At 46.7% G+C, this 17,366-nt stretch overlaps 3 protein-coding genes across 3 annotated transcripts; all 3 read left to right on the top strand.

Annotated features, from left to right (window-relative positions):
• Positions 1–2,259: 2,259 nt before the first annotated feature.
• On the top strand, positions 2,260–2,995 carry SNOG_15957 (hypothetical protein; the record flags this gene model as incomplete). Its single annotated transcript, XM_001806036.1, has 3 exons — positions 2,260–2,388; positions 2,517–2,762; positions 2,813–2,995. 3 exons carry the CDS (start codon positions 2,260–2,262, stop codon positions 2,993–2,995), a joined length of 558 nt encoding a protein of 185 aa, XP_001806088.1.
• An 855-nt stretch (positions 2,996–3,850) lies between these two features.
• On the top strand, positions 3,851–5,795 carry SNOG_15956 (hypothetical protein; the record flags this gene model as incomplete). The annotated part of the gene is made up of 5 exons (XM_001806035.1): positions 3,851–3,971; positions 4,032–4,055; positions 4,105–4,321; positions 4,376–5,512; positions 5,561–5,795. 5 exons carry the CDS (start codon positions 3,851–3,853, stop codon positions 5,793–5,795), a joined length of 1,734 nt encoding a protein of 577 aa, XP_001806087.1.
• Positions 5,796–7,619: 1,824 nt separating this feature from the next.
• Positions 7,620–17,169, top strand: SNOG_15955 (hypothetical protein; the record flags this gene model as incomplete). The annotated part of the gene is made up of 5 exons (XM_001806034.1): positions 7,620–7,948; positions 8,010–13,810; positions 13,862–15,697; positions 15,750–16,507; positions 16,558–17,169. 5 exons carry the CDS (start codon positions 7,620–7,622, stop codon positions 17,167–17,169), a joined length of 9,336 nt encoding a protein of 3,111 aa, XP_001806086.1.
• Positions 17,170–17,366: the final 197 nt, after the last annotated feature.

Below are 17,366 nucleotides of genomic sequence, written 5' to 3'. Positions count from 1 at the left end.
ACTAAAAAACGTCTGTTCTCTAGAGTTAAAGGCAAGCTTTCTATAATTTATGCTTATAATAATTCTAGTAATAAAGCAGGAAGTAATCCTTTTAGTATCTATCTATAGAGTTAACTAGTGCTATCTTAGTAGCAAAGCAATAAGATTAGCAGTTTATATTTAAGTTATACTAAAGCAGATAAATTTATAGATTTATTTAACGCTGCTAGAAGAAGTTAGATAGTTAGTATTATTAGAGATATGTAATATTAATAGATCTTAGCTGCTATATATATATAGTATAAGACTCTAGTTATATTAGTCTAAAAGCAGGCAAACTTAATAGGTAGCAGAGGTAGAGAGTTTATAATAGTAGTAAAAGAGCAGTTATTTAGATCTATATATTAGAGCTAAGGAAGCAAGCATGCAATGCTAAAAGAGAATCTCTCTAATTAGAAAACGTTTAAATAGGTTCTAGAGAATAGGCAGCGATAGTCTATACTAAAAGACTAGTTTAGTATTAGTATTTTTACTTTGCTGCTGCAAAGCATAGTATTAAACTACTTTATAAAATAGAGTCTACTAATAATAAGGTTTCTTTAATAGGTTAAGATAGTGCAGTTATGCAATATAACTATTAAACTAGTATTATAACGTATTAAGAATATATACGTATCTTATATAATAGATAGCGCTCTGCTTCTACCTTTATAATTAGAAGAGATAACTAAGAATAAGTTAGCAATTAGAGACTCTGCAGAATTTCTTTTACTTATTAGTAACAGTTAATAATTAGTTAAGAAAGTTAAAGATAGCAATAATATTAGCGCAATATAGTATAGCATAAATATATAAGTTATTAGAGATAGCGTTGTTATTTAATAATAGTTTATATTAAGAGAGAAGAGAGCAGGCAAGGTTATTCTACTTTCTTTTAATATTACTATAATAAGACCTAGAATATCTCTAACGACCTCTTATAACGTATTAGCAGTAGCTGCACTCTGCTTATATATAATTTTAGCTACTAAAAGATATTAAAATACTTAACTCTATTAAAATATTGCTTAACTCTGCTATAATATTACTTAACTCTGCTATAATATTGCTTAACTCTGCTATAATATTGCTTAACTCTGCTATAATATCGCTTAACTCTGCTATAATATTGCTTAACTCTGCTATAATATCGCTTAACTCTGCTATAATATCGCTTAACTCTGCTATAATATCGCTTAACTCTGCTATAATATCGCTTAACTCTGCTATAATATCGCTTAACTCTTAGGTGTGCACAGGCCGGCTTGGCACTGTTATCGACCTGATATCAGAAATCCTAATATGTATAGTTCAAAATCTCTTCAGCTGTTCAAATCGACGATTGCATCGAAACGTCTTGGCCGCTGTGGTGAACTGCTGGCTCGGGTTGATACCCAGCTTTTGAGAGACTCGCGCCTAACCTCTGTTTCCAATACATCAGAATGCATATATCACCTCAAACTCGTAGAAAACTGTACTGGTAGTTGTGGTGGCGTGGCGAAGACACGGGCCTCGCGACTTTTACGAGGTGGTCTCGCCCGTGGTGGCGCTGGAATCCCCGAGGCTTGCTCTATGTTGACATGATTGCGGGTGTCCAAGTGGTTGGCGACGAGTAAGCGGGGAATGGCCAATGTCAATGCAAGTATACATAGCCTGACGTGTATTTGCTCCCAACTTGCACCTTGTCGCCACTCAGGCCAAGCAAGGCACTTATTGTCTCAATCACGTCCCTCAAACTTAGCAGCTAGACGAAGCAGCACAGAATATCTAAATCTAAATACATTCAAGAATAGACAGAACAGTGTTGTTGCATGTTACCCGTTGTTCGGAATCCTATATGCACGAGTACAGTAAGGTTGTCCGAAAATGTCACCCTGGTAACTAACAGCATGTAACTCCGTTATTAAAATGGTCTCTGCCGGACACTTTACACATAGTAGACTATTATACTCTACGTCTCGCACGTATCAGCGCTCCCTGTAACACGTAACTTGCAGCTACAAGTCTCATTTTGGTGTCGTCATTGATTGGCGCTGCGTACCACATATCTGCTGTACCATGATACGCTTATTCTCTAGCGAGAAAGCGATGTATTCAATCAGATAGAAACCTATGCAGTGCCGCATGGACCTCTCGAGACAGCATATAATGCGGGAGCCGGGTAACCCCAGATCAACAAGTCTCAGAGTCTATATTCTTCAGTCTTCTAACTTCTGACAACCATCTACTATTCAGTTCATCATGCGCACTATCGCACGAAACTTGTGCTATCAGTTCCAGAACAACGGATTCTGCACTTACGGTGCAAAGTGCAAATTTCCTCACACCGACGGCACACAATTTGCAGCTCGCCGTCCTTTGGGAAAGCGCGTAGGCTATTCTCCACCGATAAATTAATTTTCCATACACTGACATGCGATGTTAAGCAACGTGCGCCTCCATTTAAGCTAAAGAAGGCTGAAGAGAATTCGAATGCGATCGGTACCTTCTTCTCACAGTATCTAGAGTTCGATTACAACTATGAGAACGGCGTGGCAGAAGAGTTCTATCGCATGTGCGACTTCTTCAATTGGGAAAGGGACGATGGTGAGCGTGAGGAAGCTCGTCGAGCGTTCAAAGATGCTATGGTGGTCCAATTTAACGCACTGTACGGCACTGACATCACCAAAATCGAAAATTGGCACCGACTTTGCGTCGCCGTCTGCATTGAGCCACTACCCACAACTATCGCGGAGTGCAAAGAGGTAAGTGCGAAGTTTGCATCGAAAAGTTTTCCAACTCTTACAGTCTCTAGGAGATCAAGAACATTCATGTCAACCTCGTAGACTTGGTGGATACTTCTAGCCGGAAGATAGAACTGTTTGCATCTCTGGAAGACCTCAAAGTGTACACAATTGGCAACGGAAAATATTTCCCAAAGGAGTCAGCCTATGCAGGCGGGGTCTTGAAGTTCCTACTTCGTGAAATCCTATCTTGAAAGGTGTGCATGACATATTTGGCAGCCGCACATATGCTAAATAACATTTAATCTTCGTGCTGTTCAAACAAATTCTCCTAATAGCGACATCTCTATGATTATGAGTGCGCTACTTGCTCTGCGACGCATGATTACAATAGCAGCCGAAGATCGTTACATCGTTGACAGTTCATATCTCGAGTATGGGCTATTAGCTTTGTAGCGGATGAAAAATATGACACTGACCGTTATCGTGAACTACGTTACCTATTATAAACTGCTGATTAACCATAACTGAGATAGGCTCTGAAGAATGTCGGAGCGTCGCAACATTTAGTCACAACTGGGATAACGACGGACATAAGTCCCGATGGCTGCTTCTGTTCCAGCCCGATAGCTTACACAACAGGATGGCGTTATTGCGCAAAGACCACTATTGATTACAACTATAGAAAATTACCATCGCACACAAGCTAGTCGAAAAAGGGTATTTCGTCAGGTGCTTGTTGTAATGACTGCATGCGGAATGGTATGACTTCGACCATGCCAAGAGTTGTGCTTACGTCATTGGTTGTTCAACCGCGCGCACATGCTATAACCACACAGCATGAGTGAAAAAGCCTTTTGGGGGAGGAGATTACGCTCCAATAGTTCAACACGGATCGGAATGGCAAACATCACTGCATTCATTCTTTCACGCGCGGATGTGTAAGGGTCGCTTCAACAAGAATGTAAGCGTAATATGGGTTGTACAACGTATGCTATGTTGTGGATGTACATCAGAGACTTCATGACGAGCCGTTTTGTCTGCTCTCTAGTTTCTTTCTTGACTGCCTTTCGTGTTCGAGGCTGTTGTCTCCCAAGCATTTGTAAGCTATGGCTTCATCTGCGAGTGCTCAGGCTGTTGAAAACATCATTGCTTACAAGTTTCAATCGAAACATGATTTTCTGCCGAAAGCGTTGACTGCAGCTGGAGCTGTAGAGGAGGATTGGGATGGTAACCGGAAGTTGGCCCTGTTCGGTAGTGCACTTAGTGAATTTTTGCTACACTACTTAGCTTTCGAAGCAGGAATCACAAGAGGTGAGCTCTAATGTACTTGCGATTCCGAACGGGTCTAATTCGCAACAAGCTTACGCTAGTGATTTCAAGAGCAAAGTGTCTAGCAATGAACAGCGCGCGTTTGTTGCGAGACAAACGGGTATCAGCAGACACATCAGGTTCAACGAGAGAGAAGGCGCGCAGTCACCAAGTGTTCTCGCCAAAGCCGTCAACGCAATCATAGGAGTCGTCTTCCTTGATTGTGGGGGAGACATCAACGTCGTTCTCAGGACAATGCGACACCTCGGGTTAGTAAGACTTGCCCTTTTGTGACAGAATATTGACGTCGCATACTGATTCAGGTTGTTCACTTGTGCTGGCCAATCGATAGATCCGACACTTCTTTCTCTGGACGAGTTCTCCGAGTCGATTGACGTAGCTTCCCTCGCACGATCTTTGTTCAGGGCCGATGGGGGCAGGTACTCGCCATCGATTACAAGCAGCAATGATCAGAATACATCTATGTCCTCTTCAATCACCCTTCCGAGAACAACGGGTCTTCTGCCAGGGTTCGAAAATGGTGCTGGGCCCTCATCAAATCCGGATGATTATTCATACTTGACTGGGGAGTTGAACGTAGATTCCATAGAAGATCGCTCACCCAACAACAACTTGCAAATCGTACGTCCCGTGGCAAATGGCGGGGACGACGCCTCGTGGTGCGACACGAACAGTACTGCACGTCGACCACAGAAGCCTCCAGAAAAACAATCTAGGGTGCATTGGGATGAGTCTGGTCAGAGAAAGAAGCGTCGAGAATGCAGTACCCGCGCAAGGGTTGACGGCTCTGGGTCACATTTGGATGAGGAAGTTCGAAAGTGTCAAGTCTTTGGGGTCCGACCCCCGCAAGACACATTCCTTACTCTTGATGTACAGGAGAAAGTCCAAGAGCTCGGGAAGGAAAAGACTGAAGTGCTTACAAAGATTCTGGTGCATATTGCCAGTCCTTGCCTGATAGGTGGATTGCAGGAGATTTTGGAATCATGCAGGACCCAGAAGAGGTGCCCGGCGTTGGAAACTACGAGCCCGCTCTCGACAGCAAAGAGATTTCATCTGATCGCTGTTCTGGGCCAAGAGATATCTCATTCGCAGTTCCTTCGGAGATACCATGTTCTCAGACTGTTCATGGACTGTGGTGGCCTTGAAACATCGGTATGTGAAGTAATTATGACTCCGGCCAATTTTGCCGGTCCGTCGAACAAGCGCGGCAATCCAGTGAACAGATCTGTCGCCGATGTGACAACGAAGATGATGGCAGAAATATTCCCAGAGATTATTTACCAGACTAGCGAATACAGAGCAAAGTATCGGTGGATCACAGACGTACGAAGACTTGGCAAGAGGCTGCATCTACTGGAGACGAAATTTGGTCAAGGTGTTCTGGGTCTTATCTTAGATCAAGGTATCGCCGGTACAGATACCGGCATTACTGACGCAATGTAAGTGAATTGATGACTATGGACAGACTTGTAATGACTAGAGTGTAGGATTATGTTACCCACTGATGCCGAGTATGCAAGGTTTCTTGAGATATTGGATAGGTCTCAGGGAAATTTGCTTCGAGCTTTCAGTGCGGCAGTATTGCCCGTTGTGCAAGCTCTGACTATTGGTACCCCACCTGAGAGAGGGCGTTTCAAGATGGAAGATATTACAACTAACGCCATCGCGAAGTATCCTAAGGGTTCACTTGACTTTTTAGATCTTATTAGTGAGATGAGCTAGGCCCCACTAGTAAGTCCAGCCCCGAGGTTCAATTTCTAGCTGTGGCGCAAGGTATCACAGGAAACCCACTCTTGATCGTTGAAACGAAGAGCAGATAGGTCTGTCTAACGGCTTGATCAATAATTCCAATTTGCTATAATACCATGAATCCTCAGAAATACTGTGTGGAGCAGCAGCAAGATAGTCGTTATTGGGTTTTGGTGTTGTGGTCCAAACTGCGACCAATGCTGGTTGGGGAAAAAGCACAACGTCCTGATTAGCGAGGGCGTTGGGACAGACGTCTGCGGAGGTTTCATCCAAACCGCTGGCGACTTGCGGACTTCACCGCAGCGCGGGACAAACTTGTTCATATTGAGACTAGCCGAGTTTCTATCTGCTACCGTGCCGCTCCCGTACTGCGGGGCGAGGTGCTTCATTCATCGTTACGTAGCATACCGATCGCCCTTGGACGGATAACCCTGCCGAATCACGAGCGATAGTTACACCCTCAGGACTGCCTGCTGAAAGCAGCTCACCGGTCAGCTTCTTGTTACCTTTGACACGACTAGGGTGCTATGCCGGACCCTGAGAAGCTTTGCGCTGGTCTACACTAGACCAGTTTCTCATTGGCCACGATAATACATCATGATGTCTCTTTTAAATACGGGATGCATACTGCTTATAGATTGGGCCATTAAGTTTGCTCCACGAAACGAGAGACGTAGCAACTCCTGGCCATCTTCGTCCCTATTGTCGCACAAAAACTGTTGAGCGTTGTTGTGCAATGTCCCAGCATGCAAAGCTCGTACACGTTTTTTACGCAGCGCAAAAGTGACTCACGACACAGTACAACTATGCAACGGTTCTTTGAAAAAAGTTCACATAGCAAGTATGTAGACATGCCGCATTGCAACATACTGTGGATATAGGGGATCTACGAACAATGTCCTTGTATTGTGACATATCTTGTCCAGCTTATGGTATGCATTGAACCGAATGTGAGAAGTAGTCATTATGCATCGATTTATTTGATGCTAGAAAAAGTATTGGAACAAAGGTGACATCATGGAAAAAATGACAAGGTTCCGGTGAAGCCGATGTACTGGGACTGACAGGACACTTCCTGCAGTCTTGCATCGCTTGCATTCTCGGGAAAGAACAATTTTCAATTAGCTCCGTGAGCTAAGTATCTTATTGGCCGATTCCATAGCGCGATAATAGCATGCGCGTTGCGGTATCGTCTCTGGAGGGATAAGTCAAAGTACCAAGATACATTCGGGGCACCGCTCCAGCGCAACGTACCCACGTGTTTGGGTATGTATTACCCCGCACCTTCACTGAATCTCCCTCACCCTATCGCTTACACGAGACAGTCTCAGTACATCTGAGTATTTTTTCTAAGCACACACTGTAATTCTAAGTGTAATGAAACTTAATCGTGCTATAACGGTCGTAGAGGGGCTGCAATTGCCATGTCCCGCACGAGTTTAGTTTTCGATACCTGTCTTGAACATTTTTCAGCAATGAAGCGAAGCTCTCAATTGATGTAGAGAAGAGACGTCTATTTCGTACATCCTTGCTGCATTCTGAGCTTCTGTACCTCGCATTGCCACTTCCCTAGTACGACATATGTGGAAACAGATCTATCTTCCAACGCTAATTCAAGAATGTAACTCCATCTGCTTGCGCAGCTTGCGGAGTCTTTGTGTTGCTCAACTGAGATAGATTCGCGGTCGTTTTCGCTTTGATTATATATGTTAGAGAGAGACCCATACTTTCCCGATGACGCCTTACGCAGCTCACTTTCAACCACTGAACGGACTCTAATTTTCATGATCTTTCGACATGGAAATGTTTATGGAAGTGTTCAATCACCTTGTTCTACCACCGCAGCTTCCCGGCAAACAGGACATCAATACTGCTGGCATTGGTGATGCCATTATTCTACGACTGATTCAGGCTACAAATACTCTAAGCCGACTTGGTAGCGATGGACAAACACCAACCTGGTATGCGATTCGTCAGTCTCTCTATTGCCACCAAACTCTTCATGCACTTGGCCGGCTTGAGAAACTGTCACTGATTTCGGAATTTCGCAACCTGGATTCGGATCAACTGCTGCTACTGCATATCGCGGAACAAAACGCTGCGCTCATCGTTCGGTACAATAACAGGTACGGTTGCCGTCCACGGGTATCGATATGGCATAAGTGGTGTAGCTAATTTTCTCTGTAGCAGTGTCCAAGCAGAAGCTGTCGTTTTTGAGGCTTTCGAGATATCGCCCCCATCTGCCGAGGTGCTGGCTAGTGAAGGTGCTCTTGTTTGCGATTTCCCCAACTGCTCAGCGCAGATACCACTCAATGAGTTCCAAAAGCCATCCTTCCAACAGGCGCTCGCCGAATTCCTGGAAAAAGGCAGCATAGAACCCTTGAGATGCTTTCAGGCTCTTGTGACAAAGGCCCAAACCCCAGTCGTCGAATCGCGCGATACGGGAAGTCCGGGGCTTATAACTCACCTTCTCATACCCTTGCTCGAGTCCCTGGGGTCCTCGGTGGACGAAGATATTCCTCAGTTGAGAAAAAGAGTTCGTGATGACGCAAACATTGAGGCAGCGGAATTCCCCTGGCGAAGACTGCCTCTCTGGATTACACTACGCGTGGGCATCCAAAGACAATTACAACTTTTACTAGGAGATCAGGCTGGCAGAGCTTACTACAAGTTTTTTATTATCACTCTTCTCGTGGAGCTTCTACTCGAATGCCCTGGAAGACTAGCACCTGAGCTGACATTGATCTTGCGAGCCAAAATATGTCGCCGTCTCGCAAAACTCGAGCAAGAAAAAGACAAGTCGCCAGAAGTGTACGACCAACTGTTCAGAGCTACCACAGCTTTCTTCAAATATAGTATCGCGCAAGCCACACAGCTGGTGAATTCAGCTTGGGAAAAGTTCAAGCGAGACACGACACGGCCTGTTCCTCGGCTCCCCACACGTGCTGATCCGCAAGCGCAATTCCTGTCTCTCCCCAACAGTGGATCGTACCTCCAAAGTGTGATGAAACTGCCTCGCTCACAGAAGCGAATTGCACCTTCTTCGCAGCTTCCACCACTACATGGTACGGCAATTGAGCAGGTTGAGCAGTTTACAGACATGTATCATCGATTGACTGAGTTGGAGAGCAAAATAGAAAGAGGTGAGGAGCCCCAGTTGACTGCAAATCTTACCCTCGAGTCGTTTTGCGAAAAGATATCAGATGCGATACTCGGCCTTGTGAACAGTGTTGGGACAGCGTACGACTCTGATCCTGAGCAAACGTCCACCTTCATCCTGAATCTTTTTGGACTTTGGGTGAGGCTGGACAAATACATGGTCAAGATTTGCCCTCTAATCCTGGAGTACCACCCAGTGTTCACTCCTCAGCTTTTGGAAGCCCTGCATCTCCCAACCGCCGCAGGAATGCGGTATCTCCGTGACATTCAGAGTTATATCCATGGCAGATGTGAGGGATGCAAGCATCAAACAACCATATTGTCCGAGCCCCAAAAGAAATCCTTTGTGGTGAGATATTTTTCGACCTCTAGCTCAATGCAGCAGCTCCACAAGAGAATAAGTCTGGCATCGGAGGTATCACGTCAGGCGAAGACATCAGAGTTGGAGATATGGTGGTCTCAGTTTGACAAACACTCCCTGGGCATCTCTGGAGGCACATGTACCTGCACATTCAATCGCGATGGGACGCGAGATCTCAAGGGATGTACCAAATGCTGGCACTGGCGAGCTCGGAAGCGCATGCAGATCTATGCGCACGAGGACTTCCTTCCTAGTGACGCGATCAAAGCGGCCGCAGTAATCTTCGAGTTGGGTATTCCAAGATCGTTTGCCGCGTATCGCAACGCAACCTGGAGGATTTTCATGTTGGCCTACCCTGCCAAACCGCAATCCGGATCGCCCACAAAGCTCTTGAAAGACTACGAGCCGCTCACAAGATATAATTCGAGAGGTCCCACTGATATCACTATTGCATCGACATCGAAATCCTTCCGGGGTACACACTACAAGGTTAGCAAGAAGAGAATGAAGGCATCCGAATCCGATGTTCTTTATCCCAATGGTCTGAACTTCTCCTACTTCGACGTAGCTACAGAAACCTGGGTCAAAGACTTCGACAAATCATTGACGTTCCAACACGTATGTGGAGTAACTGTACTTCCTGAGCTTCGGAGCTCCGTAGTACCAAGCTTGTTACACCCTCCCACGGTGGCAATTGGACCATCTTCATATGAAGCCGTCGCTTCGGAAACGCAGTGTCCGTCCGGCGTGTCAGTACATGAGTTTACGGCATATCAGCGACTACTCTCAGGCAAGAATCTTCGATGGCTGACGATGTTGGTCGAACTGGGTGCATCGAATGTGAACTTCAGCAGCGAGAGTACGATGCACATGTTCAATCATCTTGCCACTCAAGCTGGGCCGGCACAAGACAAGCATGATACACTCGGCGATATCCATGCTGTCTTTAAGGACATGTCATTTTGTGAGTGCCTGACTACACAAGTAGAAAAGCGCCTCAACGACATCACGTCGAACTGGCGTGAGGTCCACTGTATGGAGGTCATGATCACGTTGAGCCTGCGCCTTTGTGAGTTGGCGGAACCCGGGACGCGAGCAGATAATCTCTTGGTTCAAGCCCGTCGCATTACTTTAGCCTGGATTGGCCGTCTCCGAGTCGACGTCAGGTATGCCAAAGAGACTCACGTCGCGGAGACAGCCGCCAAATACGCTTTTTGGGCGGCATTGCTCTGTCGCAGGACATTCTCCAAGATTACAGACGCGGCGATGTCAGAGAATGATTTATCAATATTCATTCAGGCATCATTAGCTCTTCAAGAAAACCTCCTTGTGGATTTGGCCAAACTGTCGCCAGTCTTGAAGAGGATGTTGATTCGAGACACCAAAATGACGTACAAGATCAAATTACTCTTGCTGCAGTCAATAATGACGCATCCTCGGAGTATTGGCATGGCAATCAACGCATCATGGTCAGGACCGGGGAGTTCGAGTGTAAAGTCTTTCGATACCTGGCAGCAAGTCTCACCCATACATGATCGATGGGTGGTGGGTGTTATGAAGACTTCAACGAAGCATCCAGCAAATACACAAGTAGTTCACTACAACTTCATTGAGGGTCACTTGATGGTCGATGGCAAGCCCTTAGGAAGACTTCCACGCGAAGTTCGGGAATCAGATGAAGTGAGGCAGCTCTTCGGCAACCAGCATCTTCTCACCTATCCATCTGCTGAGTTTGGCATGTCTTACGTCCTCGCATCGCATATAAACAACCGTGAGATACACTTTGGATCTCGGAAAGGCCGCGTCATTATCCGCGCTTGGGCTCGAGATGAACTGCTGGAATACATTCCCTCTCACTGTTTCGTGGGAACTGATAGTGTTGACCTTCCAGATGGACTCATCTCAAATTGCGCGCATTGGTTGAATCTGAGCACAAGTTGTCTTGAGATCCGACGCAAGCCTGTCTTGTGGAAGACACGATTAAACGACTGGAGGATTGACCTTATGAAGTGGCAGGCTCATCGGAGCAACAGAACGATGTTGATTGACCCTAATTCTTACCTCTTCAAGCAAGTGGCCGACATCTTTCGTCATTTTGAAGACCCACGCAAAATTACCGTCTTCCAGCCTATCAACTCTAGGGGAAGGCTATCTGTTGAGCTACGCCATTTAGAACTCTCGTTCTTTGTGAACGTCAAAGGGCTTCTTCAATGTCGAGAGCTGAATGAAGAGATCGATCCCGATCAAGACGCTGGCACTTTTTACGGTTTCGAGAGCAAAATCGTACTGCGTGACGTCGAAAACAGTGCACGCCGCAGCGTCATCACACCATTCGGGAAAATATCTTTTCAACGTCGTGGGATGCACGTGGCCGTGCGAGCAGCTGGCAGCACTGAGTATGCAAAATTTGGAATTGACAACGTACTCGGCCGCTTGTCATGCCCTCTTGAGCCGCGACTTCTTTACGCAAAAGCACTGTTTCATGCGCACACATCATTCGTCATACCGGATCCTTTGACTGGCCGTACCGGCACCGAGGAAGCGTTCCACATGCTCCAATCGGGTTATTGTCAACCTTGGGAACCGTTGGGGGATGCAGCGATCAATATCCTGAAACACATTGCAGACCTTAGTCCAGAGCGGAAATACTATCCGGAGGACAAGCAAGCACTGCAGACTGTTTCTTGGTCCGTAAAACTCACTATGACCATTCAACATGATGGATACGAAGGGCTTGTGCATAAGATACTCGATAAGTCAGGTCATCTCCAAGTGTTTGCCCAAAATGCAGTGGAGGACCTCGACGTTAATGTATGTACTCCGTCTCACCTCCAGAAACGGGCTATGACGCAGCGCCGTATCTATGAGCGTAGTATCGACGATACAGATCGAGCAGCAGCTAACGACCGGATTCACATATCTCGTGGCCAGCAAGCCAATTTGGTGCAAGCACGCAAAGTTTATCACGTTGCAAACCTATTCAAGACAAAACCTTTCCGACTTCACACGCGTCAAGAGCTTTCCGCGATATTACAGGATTGGCAGCTTATCGGCGGGTTCCACAGGGTTCGTCAGACTGAGGTCGCGAGCCTGAGCGACCTAGTTGAGAAGAACGTTGATGAGCAGTGGGGTAGTCTTGTGAACATCTGTCGCCACTCCGATCTTGGTGAACCCCACAGCTTGATGTTCCGCCTATCTCTTATGTCGCTCAATTCAACGACCGACTTGGACACCATCAAAATATTGGCAGCGTTTGCATCCCTGCCGACATTGAGAAACTTGATACCTCCATCTTGTCCCTCGTTCAATCAGTTCAAGCTGAATGAGTTACCCAGCATACAATCCATGCTTCGTGTGATCTCTTTAGATTTACCGGAGAAGCGTCAGTGGATGCAAACAAGGGCCGAAGTAGTGCATCGAAAGGCATGTGAGGCTGAAGCGAAACGATTAGCGCAACACTTCCTTGATCAATGGCCACATGAAGAAATCACTCTGAATGGTTTCGACTCTGATATTATTGATCTAGGGCTCGCAATGGAGCGTGTCGTCCCTGAATGGGAGCGCTTGCATTCGAACTTATCCCTCTCAAAGTACATACGTCACGTGGAGGACGTATTGAGACAGCACACAGGACCCAGTGATATATCGCATGCCGACGCTTGGAGTTGGACACAAAAACCATTCCACGGGAAAATACATGGTTCGGTCGTACCGTCGATCTCGAGAGATCTTCTGACGAAATCGCTAGCAGTGCCCTTGGGACGCCAGGCCCTCGAGCTACTACCATCCATCGACATTAAGCTTTCTACCAGTACGAAGGAGAACATGAGAGCGAAATTTCCAAACAAAGAGACCGTTGAGTTACGGCAGATTCTTTCCGGCTTTGAGCGGCACTTAAATCCTCTCCGCCTGCAGTACAGTCTTGATCTAAAGATGAGCCTTGATGCTTTGGAGAGGACCAGAAATGAGACACAAGTCTCTTATACCACTCCAAATATCACAGCCAACGCAAAACGCATCCGAGACCTTCGTACGATGGTAGCCACTCATTTATCTCAAATTCAGCGAGCTTTACATAACGATGACAGCCGCTTCTCATGGCTAGATCTTGGAAACCTCTGGCCTTGCACGACGTCGATCGCATTTTTGGAGCAACTACGCTCGAGCTCGTCTGTCAAGTTTGGGAGTTTCGTACAAGAGATGATTGTGGCACACGGCATTCTCATCACAGAGCTGCAGCAACTCGTGCGAGTTCATCATTACTTGTCTCATGGCAAGGTTAAGGACCATCAAGAAGAAATTGGAAACGCTGGTCATGAGAATTGGAGTCCACTGGAATGGCCTGATTGGCTTCTCCTAGAGGTTGATAGTGACATTTTGATCCGACAGGAGCAGGTTGACGTTGCACATGCCATTATTGCGCCGAAGTTGAGGGAAAACACAGTATTGCAGTTGAACATGGGTAAAGGTAAGCCGAGAACTTTGTAGACACAAAGCTCACTCTCACAATCAGCACTAGGTAAGACATCGTGTATTGTTCCCATGGCAATGGCGGTGATAGGAGATGGCAATCAACTCTCGCGTCTCATTGTACCGAAGCCATTACTTTTGCCAACCGCACAAATGATTCAGTCGCGACTGGGCGGCTTAGTCGGCCGCGAGATTCGACACATTCCTTTCTCCCGGAGGACCAACACCAACCCGCAAACACTTCAGCTCTATAGACACCTTCATCGGGAAATGTTAGAAGGTCAAGGCGTTGTATTGATCGCGCCTGAAAGCCCTCTCTCATACAAACTCAGTGGTCTTCAACATCTCGCCAGCTCCAACATGGACACTGCACGCGAAATGATTGAGTTTCAGACATACCTCAACTCCATTTGTCGGGACGTTCTGGACGAGTCGGACGTTTCATTAGCGATAAAGACTCAACTCATCTATCCAAGTGGCAAGCAGACCACAGTGGATGGACACCCGCACCGCTGGCAAGTAGCGCAATCGCTGCTATCACTCGTGAAAGATCACCTGCCAGAGCTTGAGCGCAAGTTTCCGCGCAACATTGAAGTCCTGAAGCGTGGTCAGGGTTATCCAATGATATACATCCTTCAAGAAGATGTGGAGGAGGATCTGCACCGACGCATAGTTGATGAGATCTGTACTGGAAGCACCTCATTTCTTCGCTTCTCGGATCATGATTCGGACAGCTGCGGTGCTCACTTGCGTAGAGTGCTCTTGGACAAGACTTTAGACAACGAATTGCTGGAGCGTGTGGCTGAACTGTTCGCCGACGAGGACATTGCGTTCAAAACGCTGTTGCTTGTTCGGGGTTTGTTGCAAAATCGAATATTGCTTCTTTGTCTCAGAAAGCGCTGGAACGTACAGTATGGGTTGCACCCCAATCGCGATCCCATAGCAGTGCCCTTCGAAGCGAAAGGGATTCCTTCCGAGCAGGCTGAATTTGGACACCCTGACGCTGCAATTATCTTCACCTGCTTGGCTTTCTATTATACTGGTCTTAGCGCTGTCCAATTCCGCGACGCTCTTCGCCATATCCTGGCATCACATGATCCCGCCAGTGAGTACGACAGGTGGACGAGCAGTTGCGACTCGCTTCCCGAGGCTTTGCATCATTGGAACGTTATCAACTCCGATGACCATAGTCAGGTGGAGGAACTCTGGAGGCATCTTCGAACGAACCGAACCGTGCTCGACCACTACATGAACCACTTTGTGTTTCCAGCGCACGCCAAACAGTTCGACACCAAGTTACAAGCCTCTGGATGGGATCTGCCCTTATTTTCGCGAGTAAAACTGGATAAGACACCCATACGTGCAAGGACCACTGGGTTTAGCGGCACCAACGACAACAAAATGATGCTACCGCTAACTATTCAACAGAGTGATCTGCCAAACTTGCATCAAACAAACGCCGAGGTACTTACCTACCTATTGCAAGAACGAAATCGTGCATATCACCTTGTAGCTCGTGATGGAAAACGATTATCCGAGATAGGATTCCTTGGACAGCTCAGAGACAAAAAGATTCGCGTGCTCATTGACGCCGGTGCTTACATACTCGAAATGAGTAATGAAGATTTGGTCAAGGCATGGATGGACATAGACACTGGGCCATCTGCAGCTGTGTACTTTGGTGCTGACAATCGAGCCTGGGTGCGATACCGTGGTACCAAGGCGCGAGTCCCTTTGCTAGCAACTCCGTTCGTTGACAATCTAGACCATTGTCTCGTGTACCTGGACGAAGCTCATACGAGAGGCATAGATCTAAAATTGCCTCAGCATGCTTGTGGTGCGCTGACACTTGCTCTTGGACAGACCAAGGATCACACTGTGCAAGGTGAGTGAGAAAATGTGGTCTATGAGTTATTCAAACCTGACGTTGAACCCAGCTGCCATGCGCCTCCGACAACTTGCAACGACTCAATCCATCTGCTTCTTTGCGTTTCCAGAGACCCATCACTCCATTGTTGACTTTTGTGCATTGAACGAAAACGACAAAGTCAATTCTTCTCATGTCGTTGCTTGGTTATTGGAACAAACGTGCCGTACGAATGAACAGCTCCAAAACCTATACGTCTCTCAAGGTACCGACTTTTGTAACCGCATAAACGCGGAATGGGAGAATGCGGCCTTCCTCTCTAATGCGCAAGAGAGGAGTGCATATATTCGGGTGCTTCAACACCCTGAACAGCAAACACTTGAGCAGTTATATGGACGCTGCGTGAAAGAAACCCACGGTATATCATCCCAAACGACTATGTCTCCACAGCTCCAAACGTTCAGGCACAAACTCAGGGAGCTCAGTCTGGGTATGTCGGAAACGGCAAATACCCTGCATTCTTCTGCGCTAGAGGAAGTAGAACAAGAACGCGAGGTAGAATTTCAAGTCGAAGAAGTCCGCGAGGTGCAGAAAGCCATACATTACAAAGCCTATGCATTCCCTGGACTTCACCCTGCCATCTCTGGCTTTGTGAGTACTGGTCACCTGTGTGGACACATGGGTTATGAACACGTTTTCGACGCTGTATCGCGCACGTCAGTCGGTGAGAGGCTTGGAATATCAAGCAACGGGTCTGGCCTGTTCGTTTCGGCAGAGTTTATGAGGACAATCCAATCGAACGACCCTGGCTTGATTGATAACTTTCTGGTGAGTTTACTGTCCTTCGCGTATCATTAACATGCTTATCATTTGATTAGCGTCCTGTTGAATGGATCCTTTACAATCCCATCACATTCAACGCGCTCGTCATCGTTGCCGAGGAAGCAGAGATTGTGATTTCTCAACTTCGCTCACAAGGGTGCCCTCCCAAAGTCCACCTCCTTGCGTATTCAGCACCAGTCACGAAGAAAATGCTACGATTCAGTAGCCTACGATACTACTCTTTTCCACCGCTTCGAAGCGACCACATCATTCCACAAAGCATTATCATCGAACTCGGTATCTTTGCAGGTCGCTTGTACATGGAGTATGAAGAATGTGCACCTCTGGCAAAGTACATCGATGACGCCAGCATACATAGGCGATCTGATGCAACAAAGACTGAAACAATCAGCTTCATCCTAGAGTGGCTTTCTCTTCGTCGCAAAGGTCAGGACGTTATGCACACCCCGCTTGGATACGTGTGCCAGGGTCGTCCGCTAGGTATTGAGCATGCGTTCTTCGTGACCAACTGTGCTGTTGATAGCGGCGTGGCCGAGCCTTATCGGACTGATAGATCTATCACCGGGGTGCAAGAAGATGAGGATGAAGGCGAGGACGATAAGTGGTATGACGTGGAAGAGGGCTTGCCCCATGCTAGTTCGAGCTAGATCTACTTATGTCAAAAAGCGCTGTTGATTTTCGACTGGAGCGCTGGCATTGTTGCTTATGAATGCGGAATCGCAGATATCTATATGCGGTTTCGATTAGAGTTTGTTGTCGTGTACAAATGCAATACCTACCTCATTGAGAGAAAGCCTGTTACACTGATGCCTTATCCAAATGTGCTCGTGATTGCGATGATGAG

The sequence above is a fragment of the Parastagonospora nodorum genome, assembly GCF_000146915.1.
Source record: "Parastagonospora nodorum SN15 chromosome Unknown scaffold_41, whole genome shotgun sequence".
In the NCBI taxonomy this organism is placed as follows: domain Eukaryota; kingdom Fungi; phylum Ascomycota; class Dothideomycetes; order Pleosporales; family Phaeosphaeriaceae; genus Parastagonospora; species Parastagonospora nodorum.
Note: the sequence above shows the minus strand (reverse complement) of the source record. Positions and strands in the feature narration are given on the sequence as shown.